The 16,812-nt window shown below is 36.2% G+C and overlaps 1 protein-coding gene across 6 annotated transcripts in view; it reads left to right on the forward strand.

The window, feature by feature from the left end:
- The window catches only part of LOC121387331 (dipeptidyl peptidase 4-like), a 268,837-nt gene that overhangs the window by 117,151 nt on the left and 134,874 nt on the right, over positions 1–16,812 (forward strand). The window contains exon 1 of one of the 6 annotated variants that reach the window (XM_041518370.1): positions 5,925–6,114. The exons of the other annotated variants lie outside the window; for them this stretch is intronic. Within the exon in view, the coding sequence (XP_041374304.1) occupies positions 6,007–6,114 (108 nt within the window). The 5' untranslated portion in view covers positions 5,925–6,006. Of the gene's footprint in view, positions 1–5,924; positions 6,115–16,812 lie in introns of those variants that run through there. 6 annotated transcript variants of the gene reach the window in all.

Raw genomic sequence — 16,812 nt, forward strand, 5'->3', positions numbered from 1 at the left:
CGGGTTCCCCATGTTTCGACTTGTCTCAACTAGTGGTGCACTCGGTATGAGCAGTCACTGTGATGATCGGGTTCCCCATGTTTCCACTTGTCTCAGCTAGTGGTGCACTCGGTATGAGCAGTCACTGTGGTGGTCGGGTTTCCCATGTTTCGACTTGTCTCAACTAGTGGTGCACTCGGTATGAGCAGTGACTGTGATGATCGGGTTCCCCATGTTTCGACTTGTCTCAACTAGTGGTGCACTCGGTATGAGCAGTCAGTGTGATGATCGGGTTCCCCATGTTTCGACTTGTCTCAACTAGTGGTGCACTCGGTATGAGCAGTCAGTGTGATGATCGGGTTCCCCATGTTTCGACTTGTCTCAACTAGTGGTGCACTCGGTATGAGCAGTCAGTGTGATGATCGGGTTCCCCATGTTTTCACTTGTCTCAACTAGTGGTGCACTCGGTATGAGCAGTCACTGTGATGATCGGGTTTCCCATGTTTCGACTTGTCTCAACTAGTGGTTTACTCAGTATGAGCAGTCACTGTGATGATCGGGAGGTAGCCCAGTGGTAAAGCGCTCGCCTGATGTGCTGTCGGTCTGGGATCAATCCCAGTCGGTGTGTCCATTGGGTTATTTCTCTTTTTTGCCAGTGCATCATGACTGGTATATCAAAGGCCGTGGTATATAGTATCCTATCTGTGTGAGATGGTGCATATAAAAGATCCCTTGCTACTAACTGAAAGATGTAGTGGGTTTTCTCTCTTAGACTATATGTAAACATTACCGAATTAATTGACATGCAACAGCCGATGATTAAATAAATAAATGTGTTCTAGAAGTGTGGTTAAAGACAATCTAATTAAAATTAGCTCCACTATTACACGTAGATCTAACAGCAGCCCGTTGGAGCTCATGTCCAGTTGACCTTTCATTCGACCAATCAAAACCTTACTTGCAAAATCATGCCAGTGATTTGAAAAGAATTTGAAAACATTCGGGATTATGCCGAGAGTTTACGAAATGATTTGGGTGAATTACGAAGTATGCCGGAAATTAATTTCAATATAAAATTTCATATAAAATACGTTTCAAGACGAAAAAAACGTGATGTATAGCCATAATATCTGTTTATAATAGTATACAATCCAGAGTTTATTACTGCACTTTTTCACCTGGGTTTTTTTTTCAATGTAGAAATAGACCAACAAGTTTGCCTATTGCATAAATAGTCTCGCCCGATATTTTTAGAATTAGTATGCTCCCGAATAACGCTAAAAAAAAGGCGAAGTGTAGTTGATCGATATCTAAATTGTTATTTATAGATGAAATGTCACCTGGACATGGAAGTCCATGCAATGCTGTTAGATCTAGTGGTAGACCAGTAGAGCTAATTTTAATCAGATTGCGTTAAACAAAACAAACTTTACGTTTTAGTTTATTCCTCTCCTTTCACTCACCCAAGTGTTGAAATAACCATGTTAACTTAGACATCGAATATCCATTGTTTTAAAAATGTGCTAAAGTGTCCCTAAACAAACATCCCTTTCCGTCCCAGAGCAAAACAAATATATTAGAACATGGTAACGAGAATAAATCACCTTTCGCTTCTGAACGTTGATTCGTGCAGCTCGTGTGATCAGGAATAACCCGCAGCTGTATCTCTTCGAACTCTTTACAATAGGGGGAAGTCATTATTCTCTTTTGTTACTCAGTGGTGCAAAATATAGACTAAAGTAGTGTCGGAAATAGAATAAAAATGATTTGCGTAGATTATTTCTTACATATTAAAGTGAAAAGTAAATATTTAGTAAATATCTATTTAATGATATTCTACCTAATTTAACATTTACTTGTTTGGGCTCTCATTGATGTACGAGGTGGTGTTTACTCTTGCAATTTAAAGGGACATTCCTGAGTTTGCTGCACTTTTAAAGATTTTATCGACTAACAGAGACTTTTTAGCGATTGTAATTACATATCAAATATGTTTTTCTGCGTAAACTATTAGCGGTGGTATATTAAACGTGTTCCTGATCGTTCTAATATTTGTACTAGGTTAAATTTCATCTTATTTCCTAAAATATAGTTTTTTCATACGTACGAAATTATTTGAAGATAAAATCCAGTTCGGGCTACTTACAAATATTAAGACGACCAGAACACACTGAATATACAGACATTGATATTCTAAACAAGAAAATATATTTAACATGTAAGTTTAATCGTAGAAATATTTTATTAGTCGGAAACATCTTACAATGCAGCAAACTCAGGAATGTCCCTTTAAACAAAGATGTCAGTAAAGAGGTGATTTGTGCACTTTCTTGCAACAGACTATAACAAATGTTGGTCAACATTTGATGATGGTTTACCCCTATCCCTCTCCAAAACAAAATATTTGTAGTTATTTATAAGTAACTTTTGAGCAAAATTGTCAAGAACCATTCACTGACCATACAAACATCAAAAAACGCTAAAACTAAAATTATAATTATGCGAATGCTTAAAACATTATTATAACCTACGTGTAATATAAACTGGGGGAGTGCATATTATACAGAGGGAGTGCATATTATACATGTAATATAAACTAGAGAAGTGCATATTACATGTATAATACGCACTGGGAAGTGTTTATTCTACGTATAATCTTGACTGGGGAGTGCAAATCCAGGGGAGTGCAAATTATATGTGACACCGGTATTAAAGGTGCTATCTCATCAAATCATTTATTTATATATATGGATCATATAAAAATGTCATGGTATACATTGGACAACGTAATAAGAACATAAAATGGTTAAATCAGATACATAGTAATAGTAATGATAACAATGGTTATATACATGTAATAGCTATACGATATGTACGCGTATATGTGTGTAGTGTGTTTATCTGTTAATTCATGTTGGTGTTGTAGTAGAGGGTTTGGTAAGTTAATTTTGCCTATGGTTGAACATTTCATAACAGAATTGGCCAACGGTTGGAGTTACCTATTCTAGGCTGTCAAGAAGGAAAACAAATTTTTCCAGTTCAGACAGAAATGTGAGCTCAGGACATATTTGACAGACTTTATAATATAGTCTACCGGCCTCGGTGGCGTCGTGGTAGGCCATCGGTCTACAGGCTGGTAGGTACTGGGTTCGGATCCCAGTCGAGGCATAGGATTTTTAATCCAGATACCGACTCCAAACCCTGAGTGAGTGCTCCGCAAGGCTCATTGGGTAGGTGTAAACCACTTGCACCGACCAGTAATCCATAACTGGTTCAAAAAAGGCCATGGTTTGTGCTATCCTGCCTGTGGGAAACGCAAATAAAAGATCCCTTGCTGCTAATCGGAAGAGTAGCCCATATAGTGGCGACAGCGGGTTTCCTCTCAAAATCTGTGTGGTCCTTAACCATATGTCTGACGCCATATAACCGTAAATAAAATGTGTTGAGTGCGTCGTTAAATAAAACATTCCTTTCTTTCCTTATAATATAGTCTTTTTCTTAAATGCATATTTATTGGACATTGAGTTAAAAAAGCAATCTCATCTTCTGGTTCTTGTTGGCACAGCCGGCAGATACGCTCATTTCTATGGATATTTCTATAACGTCCAATCTTTATTTCCAGTCTGTGAGCACATAAACGTAGTTTAGTGAGAGCTTGTCTAAAATTGGGGGGTGTTTTTTTTATACATTTCAAGTAATTTGCCATTTCATATTTGTTTTTAATATGTTTAAATGTTTGCATCTTTTCAGAGTTCTGTAGCTTAATTTTAAAGTGTTTATAATATCTGTCATCAAGGATTTTGCTTACGTAGCTAGAGTTTGGTTTTGAGTGAATGTTAGCGTTAATTAGTAGACTTTTGTCAATGTTGTTACCATCAAGCATATCTTGTAAATAAGCATGCCAGCCTATGTTGTGTTGTGTTTGTAGCTCTTTGCTACAGGATACTGCATCATACAATATAGATCTTGATTCGTCTACATATCTCAATGCTGCACAAGGACAGCTATTGCAAATCATTTGGGAGTTGGGTTTTTTAATAAAATTTTGATTTAACATTTAAAGACACCTTTAACTATATACCCATAAATGATTATAGGAAATAATTTTATATTCTAGTAGAAAATACATTTTTATTGGAGAATCTTTATCACAAACAGATGCTCACATATAACTATGATATAGCACCTTTAAGTGGCTGCAAGATTGTGTAAATTTCTAATGTACTTATATTTAATTTATATTCAATAAATATGCTTGTCATAATTAATAATTTATGCTGCAATTCAAAATAATCAGTTAACTTGCAGTTTTAAATTAAAAGTTTGTTTAAGGGTAAATAAAATTGACACATTCGATCAAAATGTGTTATAGTCTGTTCCAATAAAGGTCACAAATCACCTGTTTACTGACATCTTTATTTAAATTTTAAGAGTAAACGCCACCTTGTACATCAATGAGAACTCAAACAAGTAAATGCTAAATTAGGTAGAGTATCATTTAATAGATATTTACAAAATATTTACTTGTCAGTTTAATATGAAAGAAATAATTGACAAAAATAATTTGTATTCTATTTCCGACAGTACTTTAGTGTAATGTAGCCATAACTGTTGGTTAACAGTTTGGTATCTTGTATATTATTAATTCATTGTCAAAATGTTGCTTTAAGACTACAATGTATGTGTAACACGTCATTTTGGTAATAAAACTTATTGTGTTATGTTATGTTATGTTATGTTATGTTATGTTATATGTTATGTTATATGTTATGTTATGTTATATGTTATGTTATGTTATGTTATATGTTATGTTATGTTATGTTATGTTATGTTATGTTATGTTATGTTATCTGTTATGTTATGTTATGTTATATGTTATGTTATGTCATGTGCTATGTTATGTTATGTTATGTTATATGTAATGTTATGTTGTATGTTGTGTTATATTATGTTATGTTTTACGTTATGTTATATGTTATAATAATTTATGTTATGTTACATGTTACATGTTATGTTATGTTATGTTACGTTATGTTACATGTTATGTTACGTTATGTTACGTTATGTTATATGTTATATGTTATGTTATGTTTAATATGTTATGTTATGTTATTTATAGGATATTAAACGAGCTTCCATTTTGTATCATATTTATGTCCCTTGTGAAATAATTTTCTGTTGTCACGAGCTTTAATCAATGTGTTCTAGTGGTGACGTTAAACAAAATAAACTTTAACATTTTGCTATCAATGAAAAACATATAGTGGGTTTCCTCTCTAAGACTATATGTCAAATGTTTGACATTCAATAGCATAGGCGTACGGGCTCTCAATTTTGTAGGGGGTGGGGTGGTGGGCAGGCTGGAGTTTGCCTGAATTAAGCGAAAATGCCCGAATCTGCATAACAATATTTATTCATATTAGTATTACTGCCAAACAGCTATATAGGGTTGCAAACCAATCACCACGCATTTTCACGTGGATTACAACTAGGGTAGAATAATGAAAATACATGGTGGAAAGGTATCAGGTTAGCACAATGTTCCCGAATATCTGTAACAGTTTTGTCCGAGTTTGAGGTTTTCCTCCAGCATTAGGGGGTGCCCGTTGCTTCCCCCAACCCGTCTCATACGCTTATGTTCAGTAATCGATGGTTAATAAATCAATGTGCTCTAGTGGTGTCGTTAAACAAAACAAACTAACTTGTTTCATTCATTCATTCGTTCTTTCTTTCTTTTTTCTTTCATTCAGTCGTTTGTTCGTTCATTCATCCATCCATTCATTCATTCATTCACGCATTCATTTCAGTCCGTAATTTTCAAAAGAAACACTCACAGATTATTTGCCGCCAAATCTCCCATTAAGTCCGTGAGCACTTTGATATCTCCTTCGTCAACTAAAGCAAGATGACAACAGCCGTTTATATAAAGTGAGGTCGATTTTTTTTCTTTTCTTCTTGCATACGGTGTTGTGTCGTGTCGCGCACTATACTGTACTTTCGATAGCGTTCACTAAAGTGCCATGCTGGATGACCGGTCGCGGTATGGGGAAGACAACAGTGTCGTTCGGACGAGTGTACGATGAAATTCGGATGCATGACAACACGGACAATGAAATGAGTTCCGAAACTCAAAAAGTGAGTACAAATATTGGCCGTTAGTGGGCTCGGATCAACGATTTTTATTAGGGGTGGGAGTTGAGAACCGTGTTAAAGGGACACTCCTGAGTTTGCTGCAATTGTTAAGATGTTATCGACTAACACAGACTTGTGAACGATTGTAATTACATATCAATATATTTTTCTGCATAAAATATTAGTGGCTATATATTAAACGTGTTTCTGACCGTTCTAATATTTGTACTAGGTTAAAGTTCATTTTATTTCCTAAAAACTATTATTTCGTACGTAAGTGTAATCGTAGAAATATTTTATTAGTCTGAAACATCTTACAATGCAGCAAACTCAGGAATGTCCCTTTAACGTAATATAATTGTTGGCATTGTTAAATAAGATTATTCACCTTATATAAGTTGTTTGTTTTGTTTAACGATACCACTAGAGCACATTGATGTATTTATCGGCTATTGGATGTCAAATATTTGATATTTTTGACACGTAGTCACATTTTTTCATTAGCATTAGGGGATTTTCTATAGCCACGTTCCCCAGACAGGATAGCACATACCACGGTGGTTCGATCCTATGACACAAGCACTTCGGGTGGGCGCTTTACCGACTAAGCTAGATCCCGCGCCTGCATTGGTAAACAAGTATCCCTGTCCCGAGTCAGACCCCCGATCCTATCGTGTTCGAAACCCTAGTGGTATATGGACACGTTAAACAAGTTACTAAGCTAAGGTAAACGAGAAAAAAGTATACAAAGACAAAATTAGTAACTAGACCAAAAATAGGGGTGGTGTTGGCTAAATCTGCGTCTGGTTATTGGCTCTGTAGTGAGACAGGTGTTAAATCCATTGACACTTTTATTCGTTTCGCATAAAATGCAGTTGTGATTCTATAACATAAGGGCGATCTGACACGTGTTGTATTTGTTGAAACTGACGTTTGTAATTGAACAGAAAAAAATATCTGTAAATAGCCTAATCTGTTTTACGTTGTACTAACAAAAGTGAATATATATTTTATTTAATCTGTCAAATAGCTGTTTTTATGACTACTAGGTGTACTGTTCAGTCTTTTTAAAACATAAAGGAAATTAAAGGAAAGAAATGTTTATAGTAATGTAAACTTTATACCATGCCCCTCCAAAAAAAACCTCAAATAATAATAATAATAATAATAATATATGCTTGTAGTTGATGTTTTGGTTTTGTTGTTTTGTTGGGGGGGGGGGGGGGGGGGGGGGGGGGAGGGGATGTTGATGTTTTGGGTTGGGTTTTTTACAAATGTATTTAAATATATATTCACTGGTAGGTATCAAGTATAAATTAAAATAATCCTGACACCCTGACATGATTTAACATGGTGGCGGTTTGTTAGGTTCCCCCCCCCACCCCCCCCCCCCCCCACCCCACCCCCCGCCACCTCCGAATATTAAATCTTGGCTATGCCAGTGTTTGTTTTAACCACGAAAGTCACCAAGGACTGTGTGTACAGTCATATAGATCTAATAAACAGTTTTCTAAATCTGATATGATAGCCTGTAGCCTTTTCGAGTTCACTGATGACATTAAACGTATTTGTTGGTAAACATAATGTGAGAATAAGCCTAGAGCAAAACACAACCAATTTCGAGCCCACTCCGGACATTAAACGTATATATTAGCAAACATAGGCCTAGGGCAAAAACTATCAAATTTGAAATTTACAGTAACTAAATAAAACGGTCTCTGACATTCAATTCCACAATACTAACATTTAATCTCATATTACTGGCATTCAATCCCAAGTTACTGACATTCAATCCCACATTACTGACATTCATCTCACGTTACTGACATTTCAGTCTCATATTATTGACATTCAGTCTCACATTACTGACATTCATCTCACGTTACTGACATTTCAGTCTCATACTATTGACATTCAGTCTCACATTACTGACATTCATCTCACGTTACTGACGTTTCAGTCTCACATTACTGACATTCATTCTCACATTACTGACATTCATTCTCACATTATTGACATTCAATTCCACAATACTGACATTCAATCTCATATTACTGGCATTCAATCCCAAGTTACTGACATTCAATCCCACATTGCTGACATTCAATCCCATATTACTGACATTCAATCTGACATTACTGACATTCAAACACATTACTGACATTTAAACACATTACTGACATTCAATATGACATCACTGACATTCAATCTTACATTATATTATGGATGTTATTAAACTATTGATAAAATAAATCTAATAAATAATACCAAATGTTCCCTTATTTATTTTCCACCAGTATACAGTTTTTATCTGACATCGATTAACGTCTGTGGCCAGCGGGTATTTAAGACCGGCGTGTGGGGGTCGGAATATTAATGTGAACGATCGGTTTTAAATGATAAATAATATACTCAAGGTTGCAGCTTTCAGTCAGTCCAGATGCTAGTTGTATTACCCATGAAAAATACATTACTGGTACATAGATCCCGTAAGTTACTGTCAATATAGTTTGTCTGCTTACGTACAAACGGTTCAAGCGTGCTCACTGTGGGCACAACTGCTGGATCGCCTGGCTAAAAGGTTTGCCGTTGCGAATCAGAGGGATCACATTGGAAGTATGCTACCCCACCCCTACCGCTATTACGCTATTTCTCGCTCCAGCTAGTGCACCACGACTGGTACATCATAGGCTGTGGTATGTGCTATCCTGTCTATGGGATGGTGCATATAAAAGTTTGTTTTGTTTAACAATACCACTAGAGCACATTGATTTATTAATCATCGGCTATTGGATGTCGAACATTTGGTTATTCTGACATATCGTCTTAGAGAGGAAACCCGCTACATTTTTTTCCCATTAGTAGCAAGTGTTCTTTTATATGTACCATCCCACAGACAAGACAGCACATATCACAGCCTTTGATATACCAGTCGTGGTGCACTGGCTGGAACGAGAAATAACCCAATAACCCCACCGACGGGGATCGATCTGAAACGAACCGCGCATCAAACGAGCGCTTAACCACTGGGCTACGTCCCGTCATACACAGGGTTATTTAATAACACAAAAGGGTCGTGTGTAGTTCAGTGGTAGACCGCTCTATTGAGGTGCGTCGTTAAATAAAACATTTCCTTCCTTCCACCCCTACCGAGTTGTAAGATCTATGGTATCTAACCGACACGACTGTAGACTGTAGTACATATTCTCAAAAATAGGCTTAAAAGAAATTTAAACGTCTTCTCCAACTCTAAACGTCAGAGAGAAATTTAATCAACTGTGGTCGTGCTTATTTCATCGGATGTCATCATTTTTGTTTCCAGGTCCATACCGTGGAGCAACCAATCATGTATCTAGTAGAATGTTGCTGCTAATGAGATATCGCTATGTGTTAAAGTTTGTTTTGTTTTACAACACTGCTTTTAAAAATTGATTAATTAAGCATGGCTATTGGGTTTCAAACAGTTGATAATTTTGAGATGTAGTCTTAGAGAGGACACTCGCTATTGTCCCATTAACAGCAAAGGATTTGGGGGGGGGGGGGGGGCGTTTACGTACTTTCCTACCTAATTTTTGTATAATGGTATATCATAAGCGGGGATGGGCAGAGGGTACTGACCCTCCCCTAACTCTGAAAATAATGCATTGGTCCCAAACGGAAAAATCAAATTAATATGGCACCCCCCCCCCCCCCCTCCCCCACCAATTCGCTGTCATTTTCCGACGCCTATGCTGTGTCTGCTGTAATATATTTTTATATAGAAAACAACTTGGCGTTTAATGGGTTAAGCGCAGCAATCAATCGAGGTAGACTGAACAGATGATGTTGACAGTAAGGAGCTTAACCGCGCCACTTCCTGTGATGATACAAACGTCATCAAATACACGCACACGATGCGCGTGGCGCGCAGACGACTTCCGTTACAACGACGAATTTCTTTTATATATAGTCTCCGACAAGACACTTTTGTGCTGTTCGCGTTTCGATAAAAATCGTTTGATGAGAAATATTCAATCAGTTAATGAGGTTTAAGACATTGTTCTCGTGTAATCAATGTATATATATAGTGTGTGTATATATATGTGGGATGAAAAAGAACCGGACGTTCTTTTACATTACATAGGCCTACATGGTTTCGCATAAAGGATGTTTGTTATTAGATTTATTTAAAAAACCATATATAGGTTCACAAAGTTCTTTGTGAAATGACATCAAAGTTAATATAAAACAATCATTACTTCCAAAAATATATCGCTGATAATTTCAGGATGTCGTACATATGTCAAACATTTGACATTATTGATTGGTTAAAATATTAGACATATTATGGATTGGTTACGAATAGAAAGTAAAACATTTAACAATATGGAATGGTTGAAAATATTAAAGAAACCTTTAACACTGTTTATTGATTGAGAATATTTGAGAAACCTTTAACATTGTGTATTGATTGAGAATATTGGAGAAACATTTAACATTGTGTATTGATTGAGAATACTGGAGTAACATTTAACATTGTGTATTGATTGAGAATACTGGAGAAACATTTTACATTGTGTATTGATTGAGAATATTGGAGTAACATTTAACATTGTGTATTGATTGAGAATACTGGAGAAACATTTTACATTGTGTATTGATTGAGAATATTGGAGTAACATTTAACATTGTGTATTGGTTGAGAATATTGGAGTAACATTTAACATTGTGTATTGATTGAAAACATTGGAAAAGCATCTAGCGTTAAATGTATGGATTGATTGAGAATATTTGAGAAACATTTAACATTGTGTATTGATTGAGAATACTGAAGTAACATTTAACATTGTGTATTGATTGAGAATACTGGAGAAACATTTTACATTGTGTATTGATTGAGAATATTGGAGTAACATTTAACATTGTGTATTGGTTGAGAATATTGGAGTAACATTTAACATTGTGTATTGATTGAAAACATTGGAAAAGCATCTAGCGTTAAATGTATGGATTGATTGAGAATATTTGAGAAACATTTAACATTGTGTATTGATTGAGAATACTGAAGTAACATTTAACATTGTGTATTGATTGAGAATACTGGAGAAACATTTAACATTGTGTATTGATTGAGAATACTGGAGTAACATTTAACATTGTGTATTGATTGAGAACATTGGAGAAACATTTAACATTGTGTATTGATTGAGAACATTGGAGAAGCATCTAGCATTAAATGTATGGATTGATTGAGAATATTAGAGAAACGTTATCATTGTGGATTGGCTAGCTAAGAATATTGGAGAAACATTTAACATGTTGGACAGGCTGAGAATATTTAACATTTTGGATTGGTTGACAAATATTTAATAGACCTAGGTTTTAAAATACATTTCTGGTTTTTTAAAAGTTCGAACCGTTCTAATTCCGTGTTTAACGTCAATCTCCCTACATTCTTTCTCGCTCCAGCCAGTGAACCACGACTGGTACATCAAAGGCCGTGGTATGTGCTATCCTGTCTATGGGATGGAGCATATAAAGGATTCCTTGCTGCTAATCGAAAAGAGTAGCCCATGAAGTGGCGACAGCGGGTTTCCTCCCTCAGTGTCTGTGTGGTCCTTAACCATATGTCCGACGCCATATAACTGTAAATAAAATGTGTTGAGTGCGTCGTTAAATAATACATTTCCTCCCTTCCCCTACGTTCTGATAAAGTCACTGACCCCTGTTTTTGGTCAGCGTAGAATAGTTTCCACTATTGCAGCTTAGGGGGCCGTGCAACTAGAATAAACCGGTTCTGGTTGCCTCCATCTGTGATTTCTATTTGGTAGATGAGTGTTTGTTAGATTACTAGACGTTGCAATTGTCTGGTAGCGACGCAAAAAAATCCGTACCGGTGTTAGTAACATCACAGAGAATTGTGATGCATCGTTTATTTATGTAAATAATTATGTCATACTATTGTTTAAGTTGAAAGTCTAAAATAACAGAACTGACCAATCACGTAGGTAGTTCCAATTATCACATGTTTATCATGGGTGGTCGTTTTTGTTCAAACGCATGACTACTGGTGTATATTTTTTTTCTTCTTTGAGTTTTGCAGATGAAAAATACTGTAACCCCATTTCGTTGTGTTAATGCACATTGAAACATGTTTGGTTAAATACTTTATATTTTTATCTTGTTTTACAAGTCAAGCTGATCACAGTTAAGCGCCTTGCCTTAAATTACTGCGTTTGCTTGCTGTGTGCATCAGTAGTTTACACAATACAGGCGGTGGCGGCATTTTCCTTCCAAGCTGGTGTACCGGGGCCGACGAAAAAGAAACAAAATGGCTGTCCCCGGGTAGCAATATTGGGGGTTTTTTTTTTTTTTTGAACTTACGCGTTTTTCATTTGTTAAACTGTCAGTATGTGTTGGTGGTTTGGGTGTACATCTTTTCAACAAATAAAACTTATATTTAACCTGATTATCCCTTTAAAGACACGTAGAACGGCTTTTATATTACACAGTGCATGTTAATCGAATTCACAGCATGCGATATTCAAGTAATCATAGCGCATACTAGTTATATTATTTTTTTAGCTGCGGTTTCGACTTGTGGGCTTATATTAAAACTGGCGATGCGTAAAGAAATTAAATGGCGTGTAATAGTGCACTGCTTTGTCATGGACGTAACTAGAGAAGGAAACAAGTGGAACAGTTGCCACCCCACCACTACTACCACCACCCCGCGTGTACGCTGATTCTTTTTTTTTCTTACTTTTTTATTAGCTCCTCGTTAAAAATAAATAAACTAAGAAATACGAAAAAAAGAAAGAAATACGAAACTGTGGCAAGATGACTGGGTTTTTTTTCTCAATTTAAAAGTGTTGGGGCAACGAATATTTATGTCACAAAGAAAAAGATGTTAAATGACAATAAACGTGATATGTATACAGTGGAAATATATCAGCTTACCTAAAAATACCAACTTTACCATTCACGTTATCCAATCTATGTCAAATGCCCCTGACACAAAGAGAGAGAGAGAGAGAGAGAGAGAGAGAGAGAGAGAGAGAGAGAGAGAGAGAGAGAGAGAGAGAGAGAGAGAGAGAGAGAGAGAGAGAGAGAGAGAGAGAGAGAGAGAGAGATGCCCACAGAGCTGTAAATTAAAGTCGCTCGGCGTCAAACTGGTATTGTATCCGAGTATCATAACATTTCCTAATACACAATATAAACACAACTATGATTTTAATAAACTCGCATCTGATAGCTACGAACAGTTATTGTTAGCAACCTTCAAACATCATACAAGTACAATACTGTTTTGTTAGTTTTTGTTTTGGTGTGCGTGCATGCGTGCGAGCGTGCGTTATATTTTGAAATGCAAACCAATGAGACGTAGACACTACTAAATAGCGAGCATATAATCAATATTGAATATTGCGTTAATACACCGTTAAGAAAATTAAAGGGACATTCCTGACTTTGATGCATTGTAAGATGTTTCCGACTAATAAAATATTTTACGATTAAACTTACATATCAAATACATTTTCTTGTTTAGAATATCAGTGTCTGTATATTCAATGTGTTTCTGGTAAGACGCCCAAACTAGATTTTGTCTTCAAATAATTTCGTACGTACAAAACAAATATATTTTAGGAAATAAAATGAAATATATATTAACGCGATCAGAAACACGTTTACTGTACAGTCACTAATATTTTATGCAGAAAAATATATTTGATATATAAGTACAGTCGTTAAAAAGTCTGTGTTAGTCGATAACATCTTAAAAATTGCAGAAAACTCAGGAATGTCCATTTAATGGTGTACGTTTTGTAGGTCTAAGCAGGCACGTGTACGACGACTTGAAAACGAAAATAATGGGTTTATTTGGTCCAACTCTATACAAATAAAAATAAAGTATGGCTTGTTATCCCTCACCCACCCGCGCACCCACCCCCACTCATCCTCACTAGAGGCTGTGTCTTGTGGTTAATTTTTTTTTATTTAAACAAAGTGAGATTGCATGGTTTAATTAGTACACGACGGAGGTTGTTTAAAACAAAAGCCGTGTGTAGTAACTGAGGGCCAACATTCTTGTCAACGTGGTCCTCTCCTAGTCCAAATTCCAGTCCGCTTTCGGTTCCCTACTACTGGTTTTAGAAACTTTATACAATATCATCGTTTTGAATGCTACTACATTTGGACAGTAGGCCAAGTTATCACGATGTTGTAACGCTTATTAATACAGCCCTTGAAATTCGCGACGGCATTTAGCAGTCACTTTGCGAAAAGCTGTTACAAAATTGATCTGCAACGGCATTTTTATTGTTATCAGGTATTTACTTTGTAACTATCTATACTACATTGCCGTCGCAAATTCTGAATTTCCAGCGCTGTTAATTTTATTATCATTATTACTGTCCATACATCTGCACCGTGTTTAGAGACAGTGAGCGACGCTAACGCTCGCGAACTAATTGACTGGTTCCCGATGAGGTCATTTGGTTTAACGTATAAACCAGTCTAGCAAACGTTTCTCGGAACGGTCTGGTTGAACTCGGTCCCACATGAACGAGTTTAATAAAGGGAGGCCACTCTTTCTTCTCTGTCCTGTCGTTCGTCTCAGTCTGTGTGGAATTTTGTTTCAGTTATTACAACAGTCGAAGTTGTCTACCTTGCTAACTGGTTTTAGACTAGGTGGTCATGCATCAATGTGTGATATTTGGGGGATAACTCTGTTGTGATTTTTCAGGGATCTACTGTATTTTATTGTATGATTGAAGTACTGGTCAGTGAATTAATCCTGTCTTTGCCCAAGCTAGGTAAACTTTAAATGGTATTTTGACAAAGCTCTGATTTCTCCCATTTTGGTGGGTTTTTTAATTTAGGAGCTTATTACTCCAATACATGTATCCTAATTTTGTCTATAGGACAGCCATTCTGCAAGATGACATAAACGTACTTTTGTCTGTATAACACAAAACCTCCAGGAGATGAAAACTCCATCCTTTTGTATGAGAAGACTGCAACTAACCAGGACAATACATCCTATAGGCATGCCACTCTTAAGGTAATACTTCCTAGTTACAGTGCTGTCCGGTGTATCGGCCCACCTAAGCATTCAAGGACCATTTTCTATGTGAACACTGAAATATTTAATAAAATGTGACTCACCAATGAAGCAGTGTATAATCTGAAATACACTACAAATTGTTTTATGTCTGTAGTAAATAAACATTTTAAAATGGTGCATAAATAGAGGCACCCCCTTGTATCCAGAACGATTTGCATGTCCGGTGATTTGGCGCAGTAGATGTGGATCGTTGACCCCGCTATTTATAGACCGACCATGACCTCACTTTTAGCCCATAAACGCTACCCCATTGTCCCAAAATTATTTTAGTACTTTTTTGTTTTGTCTTGTTAAAAATATTACTATGAAAATGAACGATCACGCATGACCCATCTCATGATCAGTTTCGGACTCGTTTTCTTGAGTGGCATAGTCCTGCAGATGCATACATGTTCATTGTCATGCATGGCTAAGATATGCCTACATGGATTTTATTTTTCTCGGGTAGATTGTGCACACACGTGGATCTTATTTCGCTTTTATTTTTTATAACAATGTGACAATTGTGAACTGGAATGACTGTCAATTAATGTGTAAAATTTTGATTTTGTTTGCATTTGTCAGTGTTTTCCGTTTCAGTTTAAATAAAAATAACCGAACAAAAATAATTACATTTATACGGTTTGCTATAATTAAAAAAATGCGGGAAAGGTGTTTTCAGACTGGTTTTAACATTCTTAATATCAATAAGGCTGACCTACTTTGCGTTTATATGATTTATTTTGAAATTATTAAATAATTATTGATAATTCTAATATATATTTTTAATTGCACCCTTAATAATAAATATGTTGATACTTGATTAACCACTGAAGAGAAATTGAACTTTAATTTGTTAAAAACACCGACAACATGACAACTTCCTGAGCATACTTGAGCAAAATATCAAGTGCGCTGAATCACCGGACGCGCCGATACACCGGACACGGTTGTATATGTATGAGAGGACTGCCACTCCTTTGGATGGTGCATACTGTTGTCTGTGAGGACTGCCACTCTAATATACCACTTATGTATGTGAGAGGACTTACATGCTCCAGGATGATAATTATATCCTACTATTGTCTATATAAGGAATGCCACTATGATCATAGTTCCTACTGCTGCCTGTGAGAGGACTGCTACTCATCACATCCTACTTCTGTCTATAGGACTGCTATTCTCTAATATACCACTTATGTATGTGAGAGGACTTCCATGCTCCAGAATGATATATCCTACTATTGTCTATATAAGGAATGTCACTATGATCATATACAATTTAGTTCCTACTGCTGTCTGAGAGAACTGCCACTCAATACATCCTACTGTTGTCCAGGACTGCCACTCTCCAAGATACTTCCTTCTCATGTATGCAAGAGGACTGTCGCTCTAAGATGATACATCTTAATTTTGTCTATGTGAAGATTTACCACTCATGGGACACTATACATTCCATTGTTGTCTATAGGAGGTCTACCAGTCTAAGACAGTCTCTGGGATGATACTTCCTAGTTTTGTCTGTAGAACTGCATGCCATTGCCAAGACTGGATGCTCAAGGGACCAGTAATTGTTAAATTATCAATCGGGGTCTACATGACGCACATGGTCTGGT

Source organism: Gigantopelta aegis, chromosome 13, assembly GCF_016097555.1.
Source record: "Gigantopelta aegis isolate Gae_Host chromosome 13, Gae_host_genome, whole genome shotgun sequence".
NCBI lineage: Eukaryota > Metazoa > Mollusca > Gastropoda > Neomphalida > Peltospiridae > Gigantopelta > Gigantopelta aegis.